General features: G+C 43.4%; 1 protein-coding gene and 1 pseudogene across 22 annotated transcripts in view; one reads left to right on the forward strand and one right to left on the reverse strand.

The window, feature by feature from the left end:
* Positions 1-27,025, reverse strand: part of Kalrn (kalirin RhoGEF kinase) — a 604,914-nt gene that overhangs the window by 411,592 nt on the left and 166,297 nt on the right. For all 22 annotated transcript variants that reach the window (XM_031363740.1, XM_031363737.1, XM_031363736.1 and 19 more), the window contains exons 2-3: positions 12,256-12,330; positions 3,916-4,030 (exon numbers count right to left, since the gene is read on the reverse strand). In XM_031363740.1, coding sequence (XP_031219600.1) covers positions 3,916-4,030; positions 12,256-12,330 — 190 coding nt within the window. The remainder of the gene's footprint in view (positions 1-3,915; positions 4,031-12,255; positions 12,331-27,025) is intronic.
* Positions 24,808-26,104, forward strand: LOC116085849 (annotated as a pseudogene).

Here is a 27,025-nt window from a genome sequence, read left to right on the forward strand (position 1 = left end):
AGGATGACGAAAAGAAGCAAGCTGCCGTGACAGAAACAACCCTCACTCACTACCTCAAACATATGCTCAGCTCCCAGCAGTCCACGCTGGGGACAGTGCCCGGACATCTGCTTACTTCCAGTGCGCATTTTCAGCCCTATCTCTCAATTTTGAGGGATGTTCACCAGCTGATCATATCTGAGTTTTTCCTTTCCACTGCTTGTGCACACACATAACTACAAGCAGATAGCAGACCAGGAGGACAATAAAGGTTAGATAAGTATGTACAGCTGACAGTGAGAAAGACACTGTGACACACACAACATTTCCAATCTAGGGCCTGGCTCATGGCAGCTGCTCAGTGAGAGAGTGGAAGGAAAGACTTATAAGGTGTTTTTACAACCTATGATTTCTCAGAGCAAGGTGCCTAGAAGAGACTTTGGGTGTGTGGATGTTCAAACTCAACAGAAAGAAGCAAGGTGAGAAAAGGCCTCAGCTCAAGTTAAGAAGAATAACAGAGAACTGGTGGAACTATTACACCCTTGCAATGATCTCTGGCCCCAGGGAATACCCCAAAAGTCTCACCAAGAGTCTTAGGAGACCACAAAGCAATTCAAAGGTATAGATAAGATGCCAGACAATGAGCTCTTTAGGGAGCCAGAGAAGGATATGTCTGCTGGTTGGAGGGCCTGAATTTTATGGAGTATATGTTTTCCAATGTCAAAGCAACCTAGAACTGAGGACAGGAAAAAGACTTAGAAACACAACCCTATGTCTGACTTAATAGAACAATTCTCTCTACAGCATTCCTAATGGAGAATTGTCCAGTGTCCAATGACCTGACCAGAGACAGCATGCTGCGGCTGGACAGCTCCCAAGTGGGCAAGTTCTTCACTTGAGTCCTGATTACCTTATACTAGGGATGCAAGAGGGAGAGAGAGAGAAAGTTATCCAGATCCTGCCCCTTTATGGCAGCACCTCTGACCTCTGACGTAGGGGATTGTTTCTCTCATCTCCCATTGGTGGATGCAACCATGTTGACTTCACCCTGCCTGGTGTGTGAGACTGTAGTTTGTGGTGCCGCATAGTTGAACACAGTGGTCTAGACAGTGCATCCCTGCCCAGCAGAGGCACTACCATTCATTTCTAATCATTATGACTGTTGTCATTCATCAGGCTGGTTGGTCCCTTAGAACTCAAGATCCTTCTGCCTCTCAGCTGTCCTTCCTGTTTAGTCTTCTGCTCATTGGTTCAGGCCTGTGCTCAAGCACAGTCACGTCTGTACCCTCCGTCACTGTGACCAGTTTGGATTATGTAGAGAAATATCCAGGTGTCTCCTCCTTTCCTCAATATGTCTCTTCTTGCTCACCATGAATTCTCATTCTGCCTGGTATACAGAGGAACCAAATCTTGATAAATAATAAATAAAGGTCTGAATAAATGCATATCGAATGTCACCTACAGACCTGAGCACACCAGCCTGTAATAAACACTGCATCTCCAAACTGAAATCCATTCTTTCAACATCTTGGAGCATGAACCAGGATCAATAATTTCTTTTCATTAGAATCATCCACCTAATCTAGCTTCATTTCATTCCCAAAGCCAGACTAGGCACACTAAAGTTCTGGGTTTTCCTACCACACTTCTCTGCCTTTAGAACAATTCTACTTTGGACTCTGTTCCCGCGGCTGATGGCGTGCGAGCGCCCATCCAACACAATTAGGAAATGATTGGTAGACATGACTAGGTGGCAGAGTGCAGCTGGTGCTCACAATCCCAGTGATTATGGGTCCCCATGGGCGGAGGCAAGGGATCACAGACAATTCTTGCCACTGAAGGCAATAACAGCCTTCCTGCCTCCCACCCATGGGAAGCTGTGAAGAGACTGCGCGTGCTGGAGTGGTGGTGTGTGTGTGTGTGTATGCGTGTGCATGTGCGTATGTGTGTGCGTGTGAGTGTGTGTGTGCGTGTGTGTGTGTGTGTGTGTGTGTGTATGTGTGTGTAGCACAAGCTGCCATGCTGGGAAACAGAGAGCAGCATGTCCTGTGCCCCTCACAGACAATGCTATCATCTCCCTTTGTTCTCACGACCTTCCTCTCAGCCCCTCTTGGGTTTTATTTATTTATTATTTTTTACCCAGCAGAAATCTTTTCCTTTCTTAATTGCTTCCAATCCATTTCATCCCAGTCTTCATTTAACAATTCAGAATGAAGGAAAATGTGTTCTTCTAACTCTTGCCCTATTATTTTAAAGAAAGAATGAGCCTGTCTCGAGTGCAGGTACGCCATGAACACTGAAGGAAGAAAATATGCATCTTTCACATCTCCTGGGATTCTAATTTCTTCTGGCTTTAAAAGAAATGAGAGTCTATCATGAATTCCCATGAAAACCCCTCAGGTAGATTGCTTCTGAGAGTGTCTTGTACTAGTGTGAACCTACTACTACACTTGGGGAAAGCACATTTTAAAACTGCTTAGCCCCAACAAGGCTAGCGTACAAAACCATATGATGAGTTATTCAGACCATTCCCTGAATCAGAAGGGAACATCTCTTCTGTAAAGACCTCCACACTCTTTATTCACCACCTCACTTCCATGCAGTCATACTTTAAAAGTTCCTCGGGTATAACACAAACTTATTTTATTGGAGGTTATGACCTCAGTGGATATCATCAAGAAAAAAAGGTCCTTCTCTACATCTGCTTGTTTACAGCCTTCTGCTCAGAGCTCTCCAGACTGACCATGCCATTCAGCATGTGATGCTGCTGTTCAAACTCCTTTCACCACCTGCCCATCAGGATCCACCAATCCCTTATGATTCCTTCCCAGGAACCCTTGGGAAGAAACCGCTTGCCTCATTTGACACCTGCCCCGAGAACTTCATCAGCATATTCAAAAATATCCCAGGTCTCCTTCGAAAGACAGAGCAGAATTTATAGCTCATCTGCTTAATTTACTAATTATCCCATAAAACAAAAGTTCTGAAAGCCCAAGGCACCTTGTCTTATCTTCCACAGCCAAGATTCTGTAGGTACCCACTCTGCTAAGACAGAGGAGTGACAGAGTGTCACAGAGGAGTGACTGCTGATGCCGCAGTCAGGAGGGTCACAGCCCAGGCAAGCTCTGCAGCATCCCAGAGAGCCACTCACATCCAGTCTCAGCCCAGTCCCTAAATACATATTTAGAATGCCATACACATTTGTTCAGATCATTCTTCAGGTCTCTTTTGGCTCTTACATTCTAACTAGTCAAAAGTTCTTCCTTTCCTTCTCAATGACTTAAAAACCATGTCTATGGCACATCCTCTACCTGCTACCTCTAGGGTAGCATTGAGTATGCTTCCCAATCTTTCTTTTATTATCACCCTTTGACCCAGAGGAGCCATTTATACCCTTCAATCTCTCCATCAGTGAAACCTAACATTGTACATGTATCACATGTATCTATTATGTGGTGTGTGATTTATATATACAAAGTGGGACTCGCTTGCTGCCCCCAATAACAAATCTTCAGCAATATTACCCTGCTCCTAATGGGACTGACATTGACCCATGCACTACTTCCAGATTAGCCTATTTGCCTCCAGATCCAAGGACTGTTTGTATAGCCAGAGACTCTGAAAGTAGCCATTATGTAAGCCAAAATGGGATAGCCAGAAGTTTTCATGAAAGTCAACAGCAGCTCCCCATTCTTCCAGGCCAGGCCAAGCTATCTCCCGCTGTAGTCCTCCTATCCTGGTGGGATTCTCACCTCTGCCCACAGTTACCACTGCCAGATGAATCCCAGCAGGAACAACAGGAATGTAGTAAACAATGGCTGGTGATGTTCCAGGGACAATTAGAACCCAATCCAAGGGCCTCTGGCAGGCTCAGTTGCTGTCTCAACTCACTGGCATCAGCTCCCCCTCCCGGCAGACAATTCCCCTTCACCTTACCTTGGCACGCTGGCCAAATACGTCACGAGTTTCCGTAGGTCTTCCTGTCTTATTCTGTCATGATTGCTTCGGGCAGGGAAGGTCAGGATGGGCCCACCTCTCTTGTCACGCCCCCCTGGAGGGATGAGAGTAGGCAGTTTAAGAAAAGCACCAGAAAAGTCAACTACAGATGAAAAATAGTGTTGTGGAATGTCACTGCTTTTTAGCTGATGGGAGCTACATGAAGATAAAGTGGATGACTTTAGATTTCTGCTGCCTTGTCTAGAGACTCTAAAAATGATAGTGGACATATTTCAGAGTCATTATAAAGACTTCCCAGCCAGGCAGTGGTGGCACATGCCTTTAATCCCAGCACTTGGGAGGCAGAGGTAAGTGGATTTATGAGTTTGAGGCCAGCCTGGTCTACAGAGTAAGTTCCAGGACAGTCAGGGCTATACAGAGAAACCCTGTCTCAAAAAACAAACAAACAAAAAATCCTTCCCAGATAGCAGGAGAAGGCACACTGAAAAGAAGCATCCTCAGCACATGTGAGGTGATAAGAAGGTGGTTGTAACCGTTCTTGTTGAGAAAACAAGCTAGGTAAAAGTGCTTTGCCTTGGAAATTTAACCTCCAGTCACTTCTCTTTGTGGACTCCAGGGGTGTGGGATTATTCTCCAGGAGCTGATAACATGAGAGGCCTCAGAGCATCCCTCAGGACAGCACTGCCAGGTTTTCAGACTCTGTAAGATAACACTGAGGGTTCTCCATGAAGCCCAGAGGCCAGCTCTACCCACTGGCTGCCTGAGGTGCCATGTGTCCCATCCAATGGAGAGGCACATGAATCTCATTAGAAGCATGTCTGCTTAGGGTCTTACTAAAAACTACATGTAACAAAAAAGGTGGGAGGAGTGCATCAGAATGGTGACCACTGTTTTTACTAGGACAGGATTCCAGGTGGCTGCTGTTTTTTCCACACTTTCTCTCTGCTCTTATCGTATAATGTTAAAATTCACTTATTAACAGACACTAAAATTTACCAAGCAGACCAAGTTTCTCAGGGGGTGTTAGATGGGGTTGAAGCTGAAGGGTAGTGACTACATTCTTGTAGTGCACTGACTCTCTACTAGCCAAAGGCCACCCATCTCTGTTTCATGATCACAATGCTCACCCGCATCTCAAGAAGTCACTGACATCTCCACAGTGCACACCAAAAGGGGATGTAATGGGAGAAAGATTGGGATGCATGGTCATAGTGCCATAGCAACCCTAGAAAGAAGCCTACGTTAGCTCACTGTCTCCTACATGACTGAGTGGCCCAGGGCCTGCCCACGTGTGAGCTCAGGTGGAATGCTTCCTTCTTATCATAGAGCACACAGGTCTTCAGGGGCTCAGGGTTGGGGGGTGGGGTGGTTGGTAAACAGTGAATACAGACTACCACAAAGGAGGAGGAGGCTGCAGAGGGAGGACAGCAGGTAGGTGACTCCATCAATAAAGTGCCTACTGCACACAAGTGAGGACTTAAGTTTAGATTCCCCTGCACCTACATAAAATATGGGCGTAATGATATGTATCTATGATCCTTGTATTTGGGAGACAGAGAAAGAGAGATCCTTAGAACTTGATGGCCAGCTAATGTAGCCAATCAGTGAGCTAGTTGACATAAAAGCCCATGCCTCAAAAAACAACGTGGAAACACTCAGTGTTGACCTCTGGCCTCTGTACATGCATTCATAAGCACCAAGACATACATGCACTCTCACATACATGCATTCACACACACACACACACACACCACCACCACCACCACCACCACCTATTGATGGCAGAATAGAGCTGGTAAAGATTGTGCATGGGGAAGAGCTGGTGAGGGTGAGAACTGCCCTACCACATCAGGGGATCTCAGAGAAGATAGATCCCCTGCTATCTGTTGACCAATGGGGCAAACAAACAGGGGAAAACAGAAAGGGCCAAAGGCAGGAGAACAAAATTACAGACAATATAGCAGAGGTCAAAATCATGGCTGGCCACCATAGAAACAGGATTAGACTATGGTGTCCAGAGGCTGAGCATCCATTAAGGTGGATCACTGAAAGCCAAGATGGATACTGACATTAGAAGACCAAGAGATGAAGCATGAAGCTCCAAGGCTAAAGTGACTGTGCATAGGAAAGAGGAACCACAGACATATTTAAAGCATCACAGTTGTATGATCTTTGACTTGTGCAACAAGTTCTTGCCCTTTACCTATCTGTGCAAGGCTTTGATGGTCGGAGCTACAGAATAAGGATGCAGAGAATGGGAGGGGGTTGCGTATTTTAGAAATGCCAATGGCTCTCCTTCTGTGTAGACAGGAAAGCAGAGCTGGGGAAGGAGGAAGGCCCAAAGTGAGAGACGTTGATGTTTCATTGACTAAAGTAGGGAGGACTCACACTCTCAGGAGGCAGCAGGCTCTAGCTAGGGTAGCAGATGGAAGGAGCGTGGGAGGGAGACACGTCTCAGGAAGCATACCGAAAGTTGGATTCACATAACAATAGCTCTGCACCATGATTTTAATGAATTCACACGAGTTTTCTTTCCAAAGGGAATAAGGTTATTTTGTAGTTGGAAATGCCATGTTAGACTAGATAGAGTTGGGTATTGTAGGATTTTACAGAGCCTTAAAATGTTAATGTGCTTTGAAGGATGGTCCAAGTCGAGGGTGGGAGGACTTTAATATTCAGCAATTCCCAAACTCCTTTCCCCATCTTCAAAGATCATCTTATGGAACATATTTTGAAAACCTGGGGCCCAGAGTACAAAAGGTTGTCACCAGTAGCATGGAGTATCACCAGAAGGTGGTCAGAGGCAGGACATAAGCATGTGAAGATCCTAGGGATACAGTAGGTCCCACACAGGAGGGCTGGGCAGAAAGGGGTCAGGTTGTTGTGAGTGGGAGGCCAGAACCGCAGCTGTGAGCCATGGAGCATGAAGGGTCAGGACTAGGACAATAGACACACACCAAGGGACAGAAACAGTCACTGTCACACACACCCACATGCCTGCATACAGAAGTGGTTGGGCTGTCCTGGACTATTCCAGATGTCCGTTGCCATAGTAACATGCTTTGTTTTACCTGGTCAAAACTGAGATGCTGGCAGAGGAGGGTGGGCACAGCAAATGGTCTGTTTCTCTGCCTACCGTGCTCTTGGCTTTGCTCTCAGAAGGAAATGTGACTGCATTATTATTTTTTATTTAAGTTTTATTACATTATGATGAGAAAAGATACATAATTTCAATTTATCTGAATTTGATAACATTTAAAAACATATTTTAAGTAAATAGAATTAAGTCACATTCTTGTTTCCCTTTTGTATCCCAACTTCTCCAAGAGGCTCCTCCTTCAATGCCTACAATACCTTTCTTTGTCATATTCTTTAAAATTTATAAAATATTATAACAATAAAATTGAGTATTATAAAAGTTGTTTGATAAAAACAACAATCAATTTGACAGTCCTATGTAGATGCTTGTCTACAGCAATACTAAAAATATATGTTTTTCTCAATATAAGTTTTATATTGAGAAAATTTATAAACATTAATTGTATATTTTAAAATAATATGTCATTACTAGTATTTTCTTAAATGAACATAAATATATAAAGTCTTTTTGTTTGTTTGTTTTGTATTTAGTAGAGCATAAAATCTTGGCTCGTACTGTGGTATAAGCCCAAAATAAGAACAATTTTTAGACATTGGGTTTCATTGTAATAAGGCTGTATTTCAATGACCCTCACATCACCAAAGGATTTTACCTCCATTGTAGCTAAGCTGAGAGTTGACAGTTGTGCTGCGCCAAGGAATGAATTGTAGGTACGATTTTTGGATACAGATTTCCTGCTATGGTCAAAGCTATTTGACTTGAGTGAGTGACTTTATTCTCAGCCCACAGAGAACAGGTTACATTCATTTAAGAAATGGGGTATGTATTAAGATGGTCTATCCATAAAGTCATTCACCAACTGTTTCAATGAACAATGGTTCTGCTTGGAGAGTGGCACAGACATTAGGTAAGGGTAAGAATCTGGTTCATTGGCTGTGATAATTTTGAAAATCATTCATCTCAGAGAAGAGTAACTTATAAAGTCCTCTTCTTCAAACTTGATACAAGTCAAGCAAAGCATTCAGTTTCACTCTTTGTTGTTTTCTTACAAGCCACCTCCCAATTTGTCTATGTTTCTTTTGGCTGTATAAATACTTTTGAAATATGTAAGCTGTTCTGAAAACCATAGTATAGTGTAAAAACATGAAATAAACAATACTATTAATAGAGAGGCTGAGATAGGAGAAGCAAGTTATATACAGCAAGACACTGTCATGTACAAACAAGCTTAAAGTGTATATGGATTGTATAATATTGGACCTATTTCTCCAATTACTAAATTAGAGAGAACATTGGATGATAGTCAACAAATTTCTAATTCCTCATATTTTTGGATTTCAATCAATTAGGATATATTGGTAATATTAATTTTCATATTAAAGTATTAAGAAAAAGTAATGTCACTTCCTGTTGTTTTTGTTGTAAGAGGTAGAATTAGATTTGTTGAAAGATTACTTTCGTGCTTCTTCTAGGGTGTAGTTTTGCTCCTTATATTGATGTTTTCCATCTATTATCCTTTGTAGGGCTGGTTTTGTGGAAAGATATTGTGTAAGTTTGGTTTTGTCATGGAATATCTTGTTTTCTTCATCTATGGTAATTGAGAGTTTTGTTGGGTATAGTAGCCTAGGCTGGCATTTGGGTTCTTATAAGGTCTGTATGACATCTGCCCAGGATCTTCTAGCTTTCATAGTCTCTGGTGAGAAGTCTGCTGTTATTCTGATAGGCCTGCCTTTATGTGTTACTTAACATTTTTCCTTTACTGTTTTTAAAATTCTTTCTTTGTTTAGTGCATTTGGTGTTTTGGTTATTATGTGACGGGAGGAATTGCTTTTCTGGTCCAGTCTATTAAGAGTTCTGTAGGCTTCTTGTATGTTCATGGGCATCTCTTTCTTTAGGTTAGGGAAGTTTTCTTCTATAATTTTGTTGAAGTTATTTACCGGCCCATCACCTTAGGAGTCTTTACTCTCTTCTATACCTATTAACCTTAGGTTTGGTCTTCTCATTGCGTCCTGGATTTCCTGGATGTTTTGGGTTAGGAACTTTTTGCTTTTTGCATTTTCTTTGACTGTTGTGTCAATGTTTTCTATGGTGTCTTCTGCCCCTGAGATTCTCTCTTCTATGTCTTGTATTCTGTTGGTGATGCTTGCATCTATGGCTCCTGATTTCTTTCCTAGGTTTTCTATCTCCAGGGTTGTCTCTCTCTCTGATTTCTTTATTGTTTCTATTTCCATTTTTAGTTTCTGGACAGTTTTGTTCATTTCCTTCACCTGTTTGATGGTGTTTTCCTGTAGTTCTTTAAGGGATTTTTATGTTTCCTCTTGAAGGGCTTCTAGCTGTTTAGCTGTGTTCTTCTGTATTTCTTTGAGGGTGCTATTTATGTCTTTCTTAAAAGTCCTGTATCATCATCATGAGAAGTGATTTTAGTTCTGAATCTTGCTTTACCAGTGTGATGGTGTGTCCAGGAATTGCTATGGTTGGAGAATTAGGTTCTGATGATGTAACCTTGGTTTGTGTTGCGTATATTCTTATGCTTGCCCCGCACCATCTGGTTATCTCTAGTGCTACCTGCCCTTGCTAAATCTGACTGGAGCCTGTCCTTCCTGTGATCCTGGTTGTGTCAGAACTCCTCAGAGTCAAGCTGTCTCTGGGATCCGGGGATCCTGAGCTTTTTAGAGTGCTTGGGAGTAGAGCTTTCCTCTGGGTGTTGTGGGACTGGCTGCCATGACTACATTATTTAACTTAGGATTTCTCCGCTTGGTTCTAATTTTGTGTTATGTTTCCTGACTCAGCATGTATAGAATATGGAAATCAGTTTTTGTTTTCCTTGTTAGGTGCAGTCAGTCATTATCTCCCAACGACCTCCAGTGCCCTTCCCAGGCACAGAGGGCAATGTTCCCCAAGCTCAGAAGCTCCTGACTGGGCAAGCATGGATGAGTCAGGCTTGACTCATTCAGAAACATAGCAGTGAGTGGCATAGTGCCTCATCCCTGACTGCCTTCCTGGCAAGCTACTCCATGAGTTCAATAAGGACAACTCCCTACTTTTTAGTGGGCATTCCCAGATCTGGCTGGTCCCCATTCACATCCAATTGACCTATACAGGAAAACCAAGCTACTAACAATAAAGTAAGGGTTCCCATGTCAGAACATACTATGTCTGTCTTCATAGTCCCTGGATGGATGCTGAACAAGATGCTGTCAGAAGAGATAGGCTAGGTCTGAAAGAGCATCTGGAGGAGGGGAAGTGGAATATAACTTGGGAAGGACAGGAGAGGCTCAAGATGGCTGGTATGGGAAAGCCTGAGAAGGAAAACGTCTGGCATGAGATAAACAGGGGCATCAGCAGGACACCTAAGGGATAGGAAGGCCTTAACAAAAGCCCATAAAACAGAAGCCTGTACCAGGAATCAAGACTGTGGGACTCAAGGCAAATTGATGCTCAGGGAGCACCAGGACTTCCACACAGGGTCTTTCCACAATCCTCTCAAAGGCTGTTCTACTATGCCTCTACACCTTTAGTGATGAGGGGCTCGCTATTTAACACAAATAGGCCAAGGCAGCTTTTGGATCTCAGTTGTCTTAACAGCAACAACTGTGAGAAAATAACAGTCCAGCCACTGCTACAGAATGCACACAGTGTCTTACAAAGGCTCCTGTGCACCTAGCACATGCCTGCCTCCCCAGCCATACCACACCGACTTGCTGGCCTCCCTTCTCTAGTAAGGTAGAGACAGCTCAAATATGGTTTCCCTTCCTACAGAGGACCTCTCCTCCTCTCCTTTCTTTTTGTGATAGTTGTTGCACATCAGCCAAGCCAGCAGTGCCTATGGAGTGAGTTAGTATACTATGGTAGTAAGCTCCCTCACGGTCCATGGCTCCATGGACCGTCATTTAGACAAAAAAACAAAAACTAAAACAAAAACAAAAACAAAAACAAAGCAAAACAAAACAAAACAAAACAAAACAAAAACAAACTACGCAGAGACAAAGGCTCTGTCTACGGGGTATATTCCAGGGTTAGTCTATGTACAGCTCCCACTGTCAGCACCCAGCCCAGGCTCAGGATCTGCCAAGTTCTGACAAGAAGGAATCCACCAAGTTTGTGACATCATGGGAAACACACATTCTACCTAACAGAACATGCATGGCTAAGTCCAAGTAAATGGTTTACAAGAAGCAGGAGCTGGCCTGAAGGCCTCAGATAGCTAATACCCAAATTAGATGCTGAGAGGCCCAGGTGCATGGGATAGGCTAGGAGTGATGCAAGGAATAAATATTTGGGGGTTCACAAAACAAATAAAACAAACCAAGAGCAAGCACAAAACAAAACAAACCAAGAGAAAAACTTGAGAATACAAACACTTTTGTTTCCATTTGCTAAGAAAACAAATGAGGAGAAACCAAAAACAAAAAAACAAAACAAAAACAAAATACCTGAAAAAACCCAACAACTATAACAAACCAAACAACAACAACAACAAACCGCCTCCTGTTTGTGACCCACTAAAAAACAACATGAAGCCCTAGGGAACACATGGGGTACATACACTCTTCCTACTGGGACCTCTCACATGCCCTAGTGGCCCTGGAAGGAAGAGCAAATCAGGCTGCAGTGTTGTGTGTGTACCTGCCCGTTGTCACAAGTATCCTCCAGAGTCTCCAGGTGAGGTCAGGGCCCCCTTTCCTCTGCCTGTCACTGAAGGGAGGAAGCAGCCACGACAAGGCTAACTGCTACAGTGTCTCATTGCACAGAAGGCATGCACACACACACACACTCACACACACTCACACATACACACACACATACTCACACACATGCACACACACTCACAAACACACATGCACACACACACTCACACATACTCACACACACGCACATGTACACGCACTCACACACACACACACACTCCACATGCACACACACAGGCACACACATACACATGCACAGACACACACTCACATGTACACTCACACTCATACACACTCACACACACATGCACTCATATACACACACACGCACACACACTCACAAACACACACGCACACACATACTCATACACACACTCACACAGACACACACACATGCACACATGCACGCATATACACACTCACACACACACACTCATACACACACTCACATACACATGCACACACACACATACACACACACACACACACACACACACCTTCTTGAGGTCTACTACAAAGAAGCATACTCACCAGACACAAAGGCCACTTTCTCCTTTAGGATAGGAAGGACATCAGAAGCTTTCAAACCATCATTCCGAAAAGATCCTGTGGGATGACAAAAAGGAAAGAGAGAAGATGTCAGCTACCTATCAGCTAGGCCACAAGGCCCCACCCTCAGCCTCCCAGACCCATCATCTTGTCTTGTGCAGGTCTGCAGCTCAGCCTAACACAGGGAGAGTCCCCATTGTGACGGGGCTAAAGCCTTCTCTTCTCTTGGTCCTTTTCAAGAGAGGACAGCTCAAGTCATTCCCATTGAGTGATAACACAGGCAGCCCTGTGGTTGAGGAGCAACTTGAAAATGGCAAGATGTTTTAAAGCACATTTACACGTCTGGTGCCTAGCAGAGTGTCACATACAGACAGCATGTAGTATATACCGGCGAGTTAGTTCAGATATTAAAGTAGTGTACAGAACCCCAAATTACATCTTCTTGCAGATAATCTGTTAGATTTCATTTTACAAAATGGGAAAAGAACCAAAAATCTGTTAGCCAGAAGCCAAGTTGATGATGATAACCCATGCACACCCCCCACTCTAATGTCACAACCAGACCTCAATCTTCTGAGATAGTGCACTTTCTCTGTCTGGTTGTTTTAAGTCTTTTCTTTTTCTTTCTTTCTTTCTTTCTTTTTTTTTTTTTTTTTTTTTTTTTTTTTTTTGTTGTTGTTGTTGTTGTTGTTGTTGTTTTGAGACAGGGTTTCTCTGTATAGCCCTGGCTGTCCTGGAACTCACTCTATAGACCAGGCTGGCCTCAAACTCAGAAATCCACTTGCCTCTGCCTCCCAAGTGCTGGGATTAAAGGTGTGGACCACCACTGCCTGGTTGAGTCTTGCTTCTTAGTTGTTACTTTCCTGGGTCTAGCCAAATTCCTATTAGAGAGGTGAAGGCAGACACCAAAGCTCCCCAGAACTGGAAAATACAGATTCATCTACAGAAACTCTAATCCCAGAAGCAAAGGCCAACCCAGCCCAGTATGAGGAGCATGGGAGGGGAGGACCAGCTTCCACACATATACAAAACCTCAGGCTAGACCACTGTAACCCTGGCAGTTAACTCTAGTGCTTAGAGAACTCTGAAAGGGAACCATCCACACTCAGACTCCGACCCCTGGAGCTGTGATTGGGGTCTCTGTTGTGTATTACCATTAAGACATCACACAATGGAGCTCATAAAGCAAGCAGTGCTATCAGCTCAGTACAATAGAGCCCAGGGACCACGAATACACATGCTGTGAGGCCAAGTCTGAAAACTACAAAGAAGCGCTGCATGCTCGCTAGGCTAGTCTCCAATCTCTCAGTCTCCCAACATCATATGAATTTTACCAGCAGTCCAGGAATTAGCTCGCTGGCCCAGGAAAGGGGAAATTTCATGCACTGTGCACATGCAACCAAGGAAGAGAAAGAGATGTGTCACCAAATGCCAGGCCCTAAGGTCAGAGATCATAATCCCGCCCTAATCAGATTCCCAGTGTCTGACTACTTCATTTCCTTCTTCTCTTTTATGTTCCCCTGATGGAGTGAACCTTTTATTCAGCAATTACGCCTCTTCAGAAGCTGACACACAGTACATGAGGTGGAGTAGTAGCCACAGGCTCACTCAGCTGCAGTGAGGAAGAAACAAAGATGAGAGAGAAGAATTCTGACTTCAAAGACACCGCCTCGTTTCCTAGCTCTGTCCTCGGTTCCTTCAGATAGGCACACTCAAACCTCATCTCCCACACCAAAGACGATTACATCTCTTGAAGGGGACTAATTAGTGACAATTATAACAAAATTCACAAGCAGTTCCTATTGTTTTGCTTTGCTTTCTTCCTCACACAGCAAGGAAACATTTTTAGCTTCTCAGCCATCTTTAACTCCTGAACTGTTTGTGGAAAATGACATTACAGTATCAAAACAGCTTGTTTTTACAAGCGAAATATATTGTTCTCAGTTTTTAAATACTCTGCAGGCATCAGTATGCACACTTAATTTCCACAGAAAAACTAATATAAAAAATAAATTCTATCTGCCTTTTCCCAGATTATTTACAAGTTCAAAAGTAAGCCAGGCCTGGTGGTGCCAGGCTTATAAACCCAGCTATTCAGGAAGTCAAGGCAGAAAAGTTGCAAGTTCAAAGCCAGCCTTGGCAACTTAGTAAAGGGATTGAGTATGTTATGTCCAACCCATTCTCATCTACAGAGAGGGAGGCCTTAGTCTCATCTTTCCCTATCTCTTCCTTCTCGGGACCTAGAGGACGGCCAGCAGGTCCTCCATGTAGCTAGTGATCATGGGCTCTGGTAAATGTCAGTCTTGAGCTGCCTTCTTCTAAGATTCTCAGGTTTCCATTTCCTTGGCCAGAGGCCTCCCAGTCAGTTCTGATGACTACTGGGTTGTATACTTGACTGTGTCCCCACCACAAGAACTCCCAAGGTACCAAGATTCACTAAGTCCATTACTAGGAAATAATCATTCCCAACAGTAGCAACAAGATTTTTCACATTATAAAAGCATTTGCTTCAGGGTCTTTTAGAATAAAAGTTCTCTTAGTGTTTTAAATTAGTTTTTTATTTGCCAAAAATTGAATTACAAATAACTTTTCAACAATACATGTATTATGCAAAGCCAAGTAGAGCTAAACCAATTAGCCTAGGGGCTCAGAAATTGGTAACCTTGCATATAAAATTTATTTGCACTGGCTGAAGAGCCTATGGATCAATCCCCCCAGGGACCTTGTGAAACCAGCTGTTAGAATATATAATAAAGGGTAAGTTCATTGACTGCTAGCTCAAACAAGATCAATGAAATTGGAACATGTTTTCACTACCAGGTACACATCCTGGTAGACTCCTGGTAAATGGTCAATAAATATTTGATGAAAGAATAAATGATTAAATGCAAGTTAGTTCTTCCTAAAATGAGCTACACAAGGCCAGTGTCATCACCTGTCATATAAGCACTAGTGGTCCTGGTAGATGATCTCCAAGATGCCTCTCAGCTCTAATGCTCTGAACCTAAGTTCATTCTCCATACTTATCGACACAATCTTATACTTCACAATCCTCTCACTACTAGATCAACATGTTTTGAAAGGATGCATTGGAAGCAAATTCTTCAATCAGTCTCAGTGTGGTTTGTAAAAACTAGAATAACTTCCCTGGCTTCACGGCGCATTCTTTCTTGGGATCAGGACTAGGATTTTTGCAGGTAGACCAGTTGCCAAAATAAAAGAATAATGACAGAACTTCTATAAGCACACATGCCTTGCAGGAGGCAGTTTTCACTGCTGCTCTTTCTGACACAGTGTATCCAATAGCACTATTAGGCTGTGAATACTAGACCAATGGTAGGCTGGCCTTTTCCTTAAGACAAGCCTGCCGAAACAGTAGTTCCCTCTATAGAAGGCCTGAGAAGGAGTAAAAGCCCCTAACTCCTCCTTTGCCCTACAAGGAAATACAGAAACAAGTCAGCAGGAACCTTGTGGACCTGACCCAATGTGGGCGTTGTGCTTTCTCTTAAGGACAAAGGCATGCTTGGCTAGCTTTCAGTGCTAGGCCCACCACACTCATGTCCTGCTGCTGTCAGAATTACAAGCCTGCTGTTCTGTTAATTAGTAAACTTGAAATGCTCTGCATCTATTAAGGAAGTAAAAATTGCCACCACCATCCTCCTAAGACCCTCCAGTTCAGGTTTCCTCCCAGCCCGTGTCTGTTTCTCGTTGCCCCGCACCTCAGACAACAAGTTTCCATTGCTGCCTGGTTCTCCTCACATTTTCCTCCTCACTGCTTCTCATATGTAAAGCACCAAGGGTTGGTCCTCACTCTGGCGTTCAGCCTGCACTTCTAGTCCTAAGGAAGAGCAAGCTGGGCCTTGTGCCATGGGCCCTGCCCATGGGTTCTTGGGCCTGGGAAAGCAGTGGTTCCCTTAAGGAAGCAGAGTGCTTGGGCTGTGTGCCAATCTCCTTCAGAAAGCAATCCTGAGTGAAACAAACAAAAACACACAACTGAGTGAGCATTTGGTGAGTGTTCAAAGGTGTGAGCTGCCAGGAAACCCGTGGATGGCTCTCTATTTCCTTTTGGATCTCAGTCGTACTTCCACAATTTGTACTTATTTAAGAACGAGCATGTAAGTGTTCCAATATTGCTTCAAATGGGTCTGAGCCTATCCCTCAACTAAAATGACAGACATCCCAATATTCAGGTCCCCATCTCTTCTCTTGATTCCCTCCCATTGTATTCTGTGCAGGTGACATCATGTCTCTGATAGCAATCCATTGTCCTATTGGCATACCTGTCTATCTCTGCTTGGAAGTCCCTGGAGAGTAAAAGCCAGTTTTTATTTGTTGTGGTGTTACCACAGTCTAACACAAGGCCTACCTAGCACATAATAAATATATAATGAGGACTCATTTTGAATGACCCCAGGAAGAGGGAAACATCACAAATCACATGGAAACCAGTGTTGGCTAAATGAGTTCTTAAGGTGTTCAGTAGCAAGACAAATTTATTTTGTGCAGCATGTAAATTGGTGACTTGGTGTCACTTTGAAAGGATTCCTAATAGCTAACCCCATAGTCTTGTTCTTCAAAGTAATGGCTATCATCTACTACCTAGAACTTGCTAGAAACTCAGGATCCCAGGTCCCACTCAAGACCTATAGAATCAAACACTGAATTAGAAACAGAACCCCAGGTGACTCTAATTAGACATTGTGAGGCAAAGAGAGTATCAGAGGAACTGCCTTCACCCTAGTCCAGCCAAGGTCTTTATTATTGGCTCTAAGCTCACTCTCTCCCGCCATGAGAAGATTCCTCCCCTTGTTCAGGGTTTCAGATATTCAGGTCTTAGCTGCAATCCATCACTTAGGTTCCACACTGTAATAAAGGTTATCCAGGAGATGTGTATTAATAATTTATCTTCCAGGTCACTGAGACTGAACTTTGTCTTGTTTTGAGAGAGCACAAATGTTTATAAACCATGCATATCCAATGCTCGGAATGTGGTATCTTAAACCATTCCCTTATCCAATAAATGTCTTAATTTTACAACAAAAATAGTTTATTATGTTCTGAGATCTGCATTCTTCAGTAATTATATTTGCAGACCAAAACGCCATCTTTGAGATGATTCCAGAAGACAGGAGAGCCAATTTTTGCCTATCCCAGCTGATGCCTGACCTACAAAGCCTTGAACACCAAGCAATGCTGGACAGGAAACAGGAAAAGGGAAGGTGCCAAGCCAAAAGAGCTCCATACCTAGGAGTACATGGTACTCATTTTACGAAACTCCCAGTGAGGGGAAGACCCATGTTCTGCCCTCTGGTAACTCACAGCCCAGAGTACCCAGTGCTTGCTTTCTAATACTGGGTATAGGAATCTTATACTAGGAGAATGAATAAAAGACAGGGTCCTGAGATTCTGATAAATAACTCCATCCTTCCCCCTACTCTCCACCTAGCCACACAGCATCCATGCTATCCTGATGATGGGTGTTATCTATCCAGTATCCACACTGTCTGATGATAAGTATTGCCCATTGCTGAAGTGCCCGAACACAGACATGGATGACATCCTAGAAATACATCTCTCCATCACACTTTTCTATTTGGGCATTCAATCATGTTCTAAATCTCCCTCAAATCCATCATTTCTGTGTGGTTTCCCTGATCTCTCAATCAAGTTGAGCTGTCCCCAGCTGTTCCTTATCATTGTTGAATGGCATTTACGTGTTTTCCTTTCACATCTGATAACGTATCCTGACATCTCCAGAGAAAAGCCGTTGCCATACTCATTGTTCCTCCCCCACTGTCACACACAGGAGGCTCAGGAAATATCAACAGAACTGAACACACACGTGCTCAGTGAGTTCAGTGCTGAGCTGGAGGTGGGTGGGCAGGACAGGGTCTCCCAGGAGAGCATCTGGACCAGGTTTTGAATAAGGGAAGGGCAGAAGACAGCTAGGAAGGAGCCTAGGCCTTGTGTCATGGATGTGTGGCATTTACCTGCTGAAGAGGAAAACAGAGTGGAGGGTAGATCAGGCAGAGGGAGGCAGAGAGGGCTGTGGTTTGATTCCCAGAAGTCGCTCCCCAGAGGAAGCTTCACATGCCTTGCGAGGCAGAGAGTTGGGCTGGCTTGAATCAAGGAGGAGATCAGGGAGAAAATGGAGTATCTGGCTGCTCCCAGAGGAAAGCTGTGTCTCAGAACAGGGCTGTGCCCAGTAGGCTCTTACATCACTCCTGATCTCTGGTTGAGGCCAGGAGAGATTCAGACACAAGGCTGCTGGTGGTAGAAGTCTCTGCTGATCTTCCCCTGAGTTCAACAACAGCCCATGAGGACATTTGTTCTGAGTTACTTGCAGGAGGCAGCCAGGCCAGATGGTGGTTTGTGTAAGACCCTGTGAAGATGCTTTATAGGACTGAATCATAAATGAGGGAGACTTACGTGGTCCCTCCTGCATAGTGAATAGATGGTTTAGGAGAAGACATTGTAATGGGAGCCAGGGTTGGCAGAGAACCTATTAGTGGTAGAGGTAAGATCTCCAGCCCCTCTGTTCTCCTCTTTCCTAAGCTAACATAAGGACATAAAATGGAAGTGGCAGAAGTGGGGGTGGCAAGAAAGAGAGAGCTGAAGAGAACAACACGCATGCCCGTGCAGAAATGGAACAAGTGAGTCTTTTTCTCTCCTTACAGATGTGAGTGAGCTATTGAGGAAGTGGCCTCTTGGAAAACCCCAGCAAATATAAATATATTTCTTGGAGCTCTTCTTGAAACAACTACCACTGAGGCAGGAAGTATGAGCTGAGAGATGTACATCTGGCAGAGAGGGCAGATTCAAGTCAATAAGAGAACACAGCACAGCATGGAGCCCCATGAGCCTCTCCCCAGCCTGGAAATGCATGAGTAAGGCTCAGCCATCTTCCTCATCTTCACTACCCACAAATGTCACCATTCCTGGCGACACCCTGACTCCATGCCCTGCAGACACAAAGGGGAACCATGTGGCAGAATTCCCCTCACTGGCCATGAAACTTGTAAGCAAAGGTTATTCAGAGTCCTCTGCTAGAGTGCTCTCAGTGTCCACAGAAAGGAAAACAAAGAGTGCTTCTTCTGGCAGTTTTTAAATACTCAGTTTTCCTAAACCAAGTGACCAGGCAACAAGAAGCAGTAGCCAGGGACTTGGGGAGATAACCAGGGTGTGAGGAATTTATGAAAAAGAGGTGGTGCTTATCTTCTCCTAACCTGGGTATATCCTTGAATGTGGGGAGCACTCTACACACTGAAGTGCTCATGCCTTGCCTCGTACCTACTCTAACTTTCCACTATACCATGCTGGTCTGGTTCCTCTTGTCTCAGGCAGGTCAATCCTCACTGCCCACTGCCACATTGGCCTCTTTCGCTAGACCCTAGCAAGATTCCTGAGGGCAGGGCCATGTGCTTACCCAGGTAACTTCAGTGCCTGGAGCACAGCTGGTGCTTGGCTGCAGGGACTGAGCCCTGTAGACCCACAGATCCATGGATCCTTCCACACAGAGGCACCAGCTGCTGTTCCTTTTCCTCCTGTGCACCCTTTCTGCTGATTCCTACCTCCACCCTCATCTTTCTCCTCCCCCCATGCTTCCGTGTGAACTCTAATTGTAGCCAATTTCAATATTAACTTTTAAAGTCAATATTAGATATAAAGGTCTGGCTAATGGGCTACTTTTGAAAGGCAAAAAAATGTGTAATACTCACCACTGCTAAATTAGCTCTATTAAAGACCACTAACAATTATCACTTTAAACATGTGGGTAACACCTCCCTAAGCCCAGCTCATGAGCAAACTGTTTCTGTTTATTCTTCACAGGACTTAATATTATCTGGAGTTGAGACCTCAAACGCAATTCACACAGGCTCTCTCTCCCTCCTGCCCTTGAGAATTTGGCGTCCTTTAGTGTAACACACACACCAGAATGTGATCACTTCAGAAGTGCCTCTGTCCACACACCACTTTCTCCTGTATTCTAACCATCAGGTTATGTAAAGTGTCCATACTACATGGTAGGAATGGAGAGGATTAAATACTTGTTATCTTTTCCTTGTATTACTGAACAATTTTCCCGCACAGAACCTCTGTAGTAACATGAGGCTGCTGGTGCTGAACACAAGACAGCTATTGAATGTGAGAAATATATTTGCTATTATACTTATAGAGAGCTTAAAGGCTCACGCTGTCACAGTTTAGACATGTAAAAGGCTTGCTCTGCTCCTTAGGACTCTCACTCTTGGTTACCCTCCTCCTTAGCAAAATATCAGTTTCTGACACTAAAAGAAAGCCTCAACCATGTCACAACAGAGGGTGTTGTTCAGCCATCACATCCTGAAATGGCCCAGTGCCTTTCCATACCCTCTCTTCCTGCCCGTGCCCCGTGTCCTGAAACATGGACATGATGTACACAGTAGCAAAGCAAACAAAACAAAAATAAATAGATGACAACAGCCCAGCAGCCATCTGGGCAGCTCAAGGCAAGAGACCCTCATGGGAATGTCCCAGGACAGTCCCAGTCCTCAGCCCAGGGCTTCTCCTTGCCCTGCCTCCACTGTTACAGGTTACTCCACACTCCTGTATTATATCCCATGCGTGGAAGAAATGTCACATATACCAGCATAGACTGGACCCAAGAGTCTGGGTCACAGTAATAAGTAGGCTTAAAGGCAGAGCAGAAGCAGGTGAGAAGGAACAGACCCAAACTTCCAGCAGCTACAGGAACCTTGGCAAACCAAAGCACCCTCCCATTCCCAGGCAGACGTGCCGCTGTCCTCGGTTCTGAAGTCGTGCATGATTGCCACTCAGTGTGGCTGCTGTCCAGGCTGTCCCAGAATATGTGAAGCAAATGAGAAAGCAGTTTAGAGGAGAGATGGTACACTGTGTCCTGAGGATGAACAAGTGTGGCGAAATGATATAAGAACATAGGCAGATGAGGATTGCTGATTACTGCACAGAACCAAAAGCCTTGATTTGAAAGGCATTGCTTTCAAAGAACTGCAGAGATTAAGAGAGACCTTTGCAACACACGCACGTGCATGCACACACACAAAATCACACACATGTGGGCACACTCAGCTTCCAAAAAATGAAGTGGTAAAACCCTGCACCTTACCTAACACATGTCTGAATTTATAAGTCAACAAGATGACCATATCCGAAGTGGGTGGGTTGGCCCTGAAACAAGCCCTAGAGTTTTAAACAAATTTTAAATCTCTAATGAAGACTTTTTTTGTCTTAGTGACCTAAACATGCCTGATTGAATTTAATATTTATTGAAAAATGTGTATGTGCCAAGCAAAGTTACCATTATTGTGGGAATAATATAAGGTTCCTGTTGGCAGGGAAATTTTGGTTTGGTGGGGGGGGGGAGTCAGACATGTAATTTCAATATCATATAAGAAACACATTACAGAAATATTGGGGGAAATATTCAGAAAGTCACAGAAAGATAACCGGCAAAACTGTAGCCCACGAAAGGAACCATTGATGAAATGGCAGCAGATGGAGCAGAAGCAAAAGATTGTGGGAGCATCGGCAAGCAGAGCAAAGGCAAAGGATTGTGGGAGCATCAACAAGTAGAGCAGAGGCAAAGGATTGTGGGAGTTCCAGCAAGGTCTTTGACAGGACAGGAAAATGGGAAGGCACTGAAGTCAGAGCAAGTTTTCTTATGGCCTGAACCTCCTCCAGAGTAACAAAGATTGGAACTCAGCACAAGTTGGCAAGTGGCCAAGATCAGGAGAGAGGCCAAAAAGTGGCACAATGTTAATGAATGGAGTAACTCACAGAACTAGAGCAAAAGTGGGCATGCCATCTTCCCACAACATGTCTGTAAGTGATATTACCCACAAGGTTCTATTACATGGCTTCTATGAAATTTTATGGCCACATTTCCATGTGCTGGCCTTTTTGCTTCTTTCCTATCTCCAGTCCTCCTCTGCCCCTAGGAATCTGTGTTCCACACAGATACGTAGTCCAGCAGACATGTCTGAGAAGCATGCCTACTGACAATATACTCTAAAAGCAGAATCACTGTCTAGATGAGGAAGCCCTGACATTACATGTAGGCAACTTCAGAGCCCCACAGGAGACCATAACTGTCTGCAGGAGAAAAGAGTAGGAAGCTGGAGGGAGCCCGTGTCCTAAGGGTCTTTCCCTTGGTTAGCTTTGAACTGTCAGGCAGTGGTGAAGAGGGTCATAGAAAGAAAATGAGAGCAGTTAAGTTGTTCTTCACATAGAACACATACTTTAGACCCTAACATCTGCCTGCTACCAGAACATCAACTCAAAAGTTGCTCAGATAATATGCTGAGTGATCTCTGAAACAATCTCGATACTGTCCCCAGTAATCTGGGCAAAGCATCTACATCTGGTCTACTTTGTTCTTTTCCAGCTTCTGTAAAAAACAGGTGGGGGATTCCTTATCAGAACCAAGAGGCCACGAAGTTTCTATGTTCATTCTGTATCATTCATGATATGTATATATATATCCCATACACAGACTACATGCTAAGACCAGATCAGCTTAATGTTGTAAAGTTAGGATGTTTCACACAGCTTTCTACTACTGCAATAACAGGAGTGAACTACATTTTTAACCACAGAAGATTGGTTACATAAGCAAAGATCTATCCACTCAAAGCAGCTGCTAACTATAATACTAAGAATAACTACTTCTGTATAAACCACAGTATATTGTTAGTTGAATAAAAAAACAAATTATAGAATAGAAGGTGTAAGCTGATTCCATTTGCATAAATATGAGTTTATGTCTATATAAAAACCACATACAGATAACACACACACAGTGATTATCTCTGAAATATGCTATTATTGCTAATTTTATTAATGTTTTTAAATGTTTTTCTATGTTTAATTTTTATTTATTGTCAGAATTATAAAAAAATAAATTTCTTTATTTGTATGTTAATCTTTCATATACAGGGTCTTTAGACTTTTATATAGTTTAAAGGTTTAATAATTAAGTTGTGGATATGATAACATCTGTGAACGACATTTTAAAGACAAACATTAAAGCTGAGGACAACTGTTATACATCTGTTCACTCTGATGCAATTTTGCAGCAAATAAAAATGTACCATTTATCACAGATAAAGTTGTTCTACAGCTAATAGAGCCAAAGTTCAAATAAGTAATAAAAATTTTTCATTTTTCATTAAATATCAAAGATTTGCCATGGATACAAATAGAGTTTGCATCAAGAGTTTGAAATGTTAAGGACTCAATAAAGTCAACATGTTTCTGTTTACGAGCCGTTTATCATAGTAAATGCCTGCTAAGTGAATCCCAGTGCATGCTATGTATGAATGCAGGAATATCAACTAGACACTCAGCTAGAAGAATAAATACATGCAAGTACTTAACTGTGTTTTAGAAAAATATAAATAATGGTTGAACTTGTCCTGCTAGATCTTAAAAGGTATTTTTAAAACCAGAGTTATTAAAAAGTGGAACAGACAAAAGTAATGTCGACCATTTAACACAAAGTTGTCTATATAAATGTTTAAGATTATGAACAAAATTAACCAAGAAAATGAGATGCTGGAGAATGCAGCTGTAAGAAGCAGGAGAGAGGAGCCGGGAAGATCTCTCACTGTTTTGAATGGCTTGGAAAGAATATAAGCACACATTTCAGAGAAGGAGGAAACAGATAAGGAAAGATAGCCAGCTTAATTAATACTCAAAGAAACACACTGTAAACAATGAGACAGTTTACTTCATAAACATAAGACTTGGAGAAGGTAAGAATCTTAGCTGCCCTGGGCATGGTTACCTCCCTGATCCTCTCCCTGTCAGGGGAAGCAAAATTGCTGTACCTTTCCAGAAGGTGGTTTTGTATTGGGACTCAAAGTAGTGACAGTGGGTATAACAAGTATCTAGTGGATCCTCTTTTGGAGTCTACCAAGGATCTGTGAAAGGAGAATTTTTAGATAACACAACCAATGGAATAGCCATACACAATTTAAGTCCTTTTTTTTATCTCACAGAAGTAACACCCCCAGTCTGTAAAGTAAACATTGGGATACAGATGATACAAGCACTGTGTGTGTTGGCTTGAACCGGGTAAGAATGATCAAGTCAACTACTTTTTAACTTCTGAGTTGGGGCTTTGATGGGATGCAGATAGCGATAATTGGATGGCCTCTGGGCTGTGGGGTCAGGGGGTAGCTGTCTTCCTTACACTTGTCTATAGTTTTAAACTTTCCACCCTGAACATATATCAAAGTGATTACTTTTTAAAAATATACAAAGAACATATGAATAGTCAAGTTGTAAACAAAAGTGTGTCTCTGTAGTCTCAAAAGTCAGGAGGCTGAGGCAGGATGATTGAACACTTGAGGAGAGCCTTAAAATAACTGTCTCAGAAAAGGAGAAGGTAGGCAGAAAGTGCAAGAGAGCAGGAGGGAGACAAGGAGGAGGGAGGGAGGAAGGCAGGGAAGGAACAGGCTGAAAATTCTCATCTATTTCCTTCTCCTTCTCTTTTCTACATGCTCCCAAAGGCACAAAACACAAATGCAAAACTAAACAAATGGGATCAGAAAAAAATAAAGACCTTCTGTACAACAAAGAAAATGATGCTCTAAATAATGAAGGAAAGCATTTCCAAATGACACATCTCAGAGGAGGTTACAGTCTGGTAAGATCTCAAAACACTAGCAGATAAACTGATTTCAAAATGGGAAACAGACTTAAATAACACTCCTCAAAAGATATACAAATGGCTCTCTGCTCCACCCTGTTCCAGAGACAGCTGCATCTTCTTGTGTAATGCCAGCCTTGTCCCATAGACAAAATGATGAAGGTCGCTGTGAATGGGTTTGGCCATATTGGGCACCTGGTTACCAGGCCTGCCTTCTGCTCTGCACTTGGCAAAGTGGAGATTGTTGCCATCAACGACCCCTTCATTGACCTCAACTACATGGACTACATGTTCCAATATCACTCCACCCATGGCAAATTCAACAGCATAGTCAAGGCTGAGAATGGTAAGCTTGTCATCAACGGGAAGCCCATCACCATCTTCCAGGAGTGAGATCCTGCTAACATCAAATCGGGTGATGCTGGTGCTGAGTATGTTGTGGAGTTTACTGGCATCTTCACCACCATGGAGAAGGCCGGGACCCACTTGAAGGGTGGGGCCAAAAGGGTCATCATCTCCACCCCTTCTGCCGATGCCCCCATGTTTGTGATGGGTGTGAACCACAAGAAATATGACAACTCACTCAAGATTGTCAGCAATGTATCCTGCACCACCAACTGCTTAGCCCCCCTGGCCAAGGCCATCCATGACAACTTGGGCATAGTGGAAGGGCTCATGACCATAGCCCATGCCATCACTGCCACTCAGAAGACTGTGGATGGCCCCGACAGAAAGCTGTGGCCTGATGGCTGTGGGGCTACCCAGAGCATCATCCCTACATCCATTGGTGTGGCTAAAGCTGTGGGCAAGTTCATCCCAGAGCTGAATAGGAAGCTCACTGGCATGGCCTTCCGTGTTCCCGTCCCCAATATATCTGTTGTAGATCTGACATGCTGCCTGGAGAAACCAGTCAAGTATGATGACATCAAGAAGGTGGTGAAGCAGGCATCTGAAGGCCTACTAAAGGGCATCCTGGGCTACACTTAGGACCAGGTTGTATCCTGCTACTTCAACAGCAACTCCCACTCTTCCACCTTTGATGCGGGGGCTGGTATTGCTCTTAATGACAACTTTGTAAAGCTCATTTCCTGGTATGACAATGGATATAGCTACAGCAACAGGGTGGTGGACCTCATGGCCTACATGGCTTCCAAGGAGTAAGAAACCCTGGACCACCCACCCCAGCAAGGACACTGAGAGCAAGAGAGAGGCCCTCAGTTGCTGAGGAGTTCCTATCCCAGCTCAGCCCCCAACACTGAGCACCTCCCTCACAAATTCCATCCCAGACCCCCATAATAACAGGAGGGGCCTAGGGAGCCCTCCCTACTCTCTTGAATACCATCAATACAGTTTGCTGTACCCACCTCAAAAAAAAATATACAAATGGCCAACAATGAAAAGTGGCCAGCATTACCAAACATGAAGGAAATGCAAATAAAAATCTACCTTGCTCCAGTATGGATGACAACACTCAGAATAACTAACACATATGAACAAAAGTTTATACACAGTACAAACTGGGTCAATGGATTATTAAATTAAAAAAAAATAAGACTAAAGATAACAAGTATTGATCAGAATACAGAGAAAAGGGAATACTTGTCGTTGGTGAGATTATAAATCAGTCTAACCCTTATGAGAAACAGTATGGAAGTTCCTAGAACTTTTTAACACAAACTACCTTAAGATCCTGGCTATAAATGTAAAGGAGAGGAAATCAGTATGTCAGAGAGATATCTGCATTCCCAGGTACATCTCAGCATTGCTCAACAATAACCAAGAAATGGAAGCAAACTGTGCTCATCAACTGATGAAAGGATAAATAAGATGGAGAACAGATTTACAACAGAATACCATCAGTATAGTAGTGGAAGGGCTCATGACCATAAAAATAATGGAACCCAGTGATTTGAGACAACACAAACTATACCAAGATCATCTACCAGGTGAAATAAAACAGGCCAGACCTGGGAAGACCCTCTTGACTGTTCATCTAGTCCAGCCCTCTCTGCTTCTATTCTGGTAACTGAATGCATGCTTCAACCTCTACACCACATTCAAGAGTGTACCACCCCCATCCAG

Source organism: Mastomys coucha, unplaced genomic scaffold (genome assembly GCF_008632895.1).
Source record: "Mastomys coucha isolate ucsf_1 unplaced genomic scaffold, UCSF_Mcou_1 pScaffold12, whole genome shotgun sequence".
NCBI lineage: Eukaryota > Metazoa > Chordata > Mammalia > Rodentia > Muridae > Mastomys > Mastomys coucha.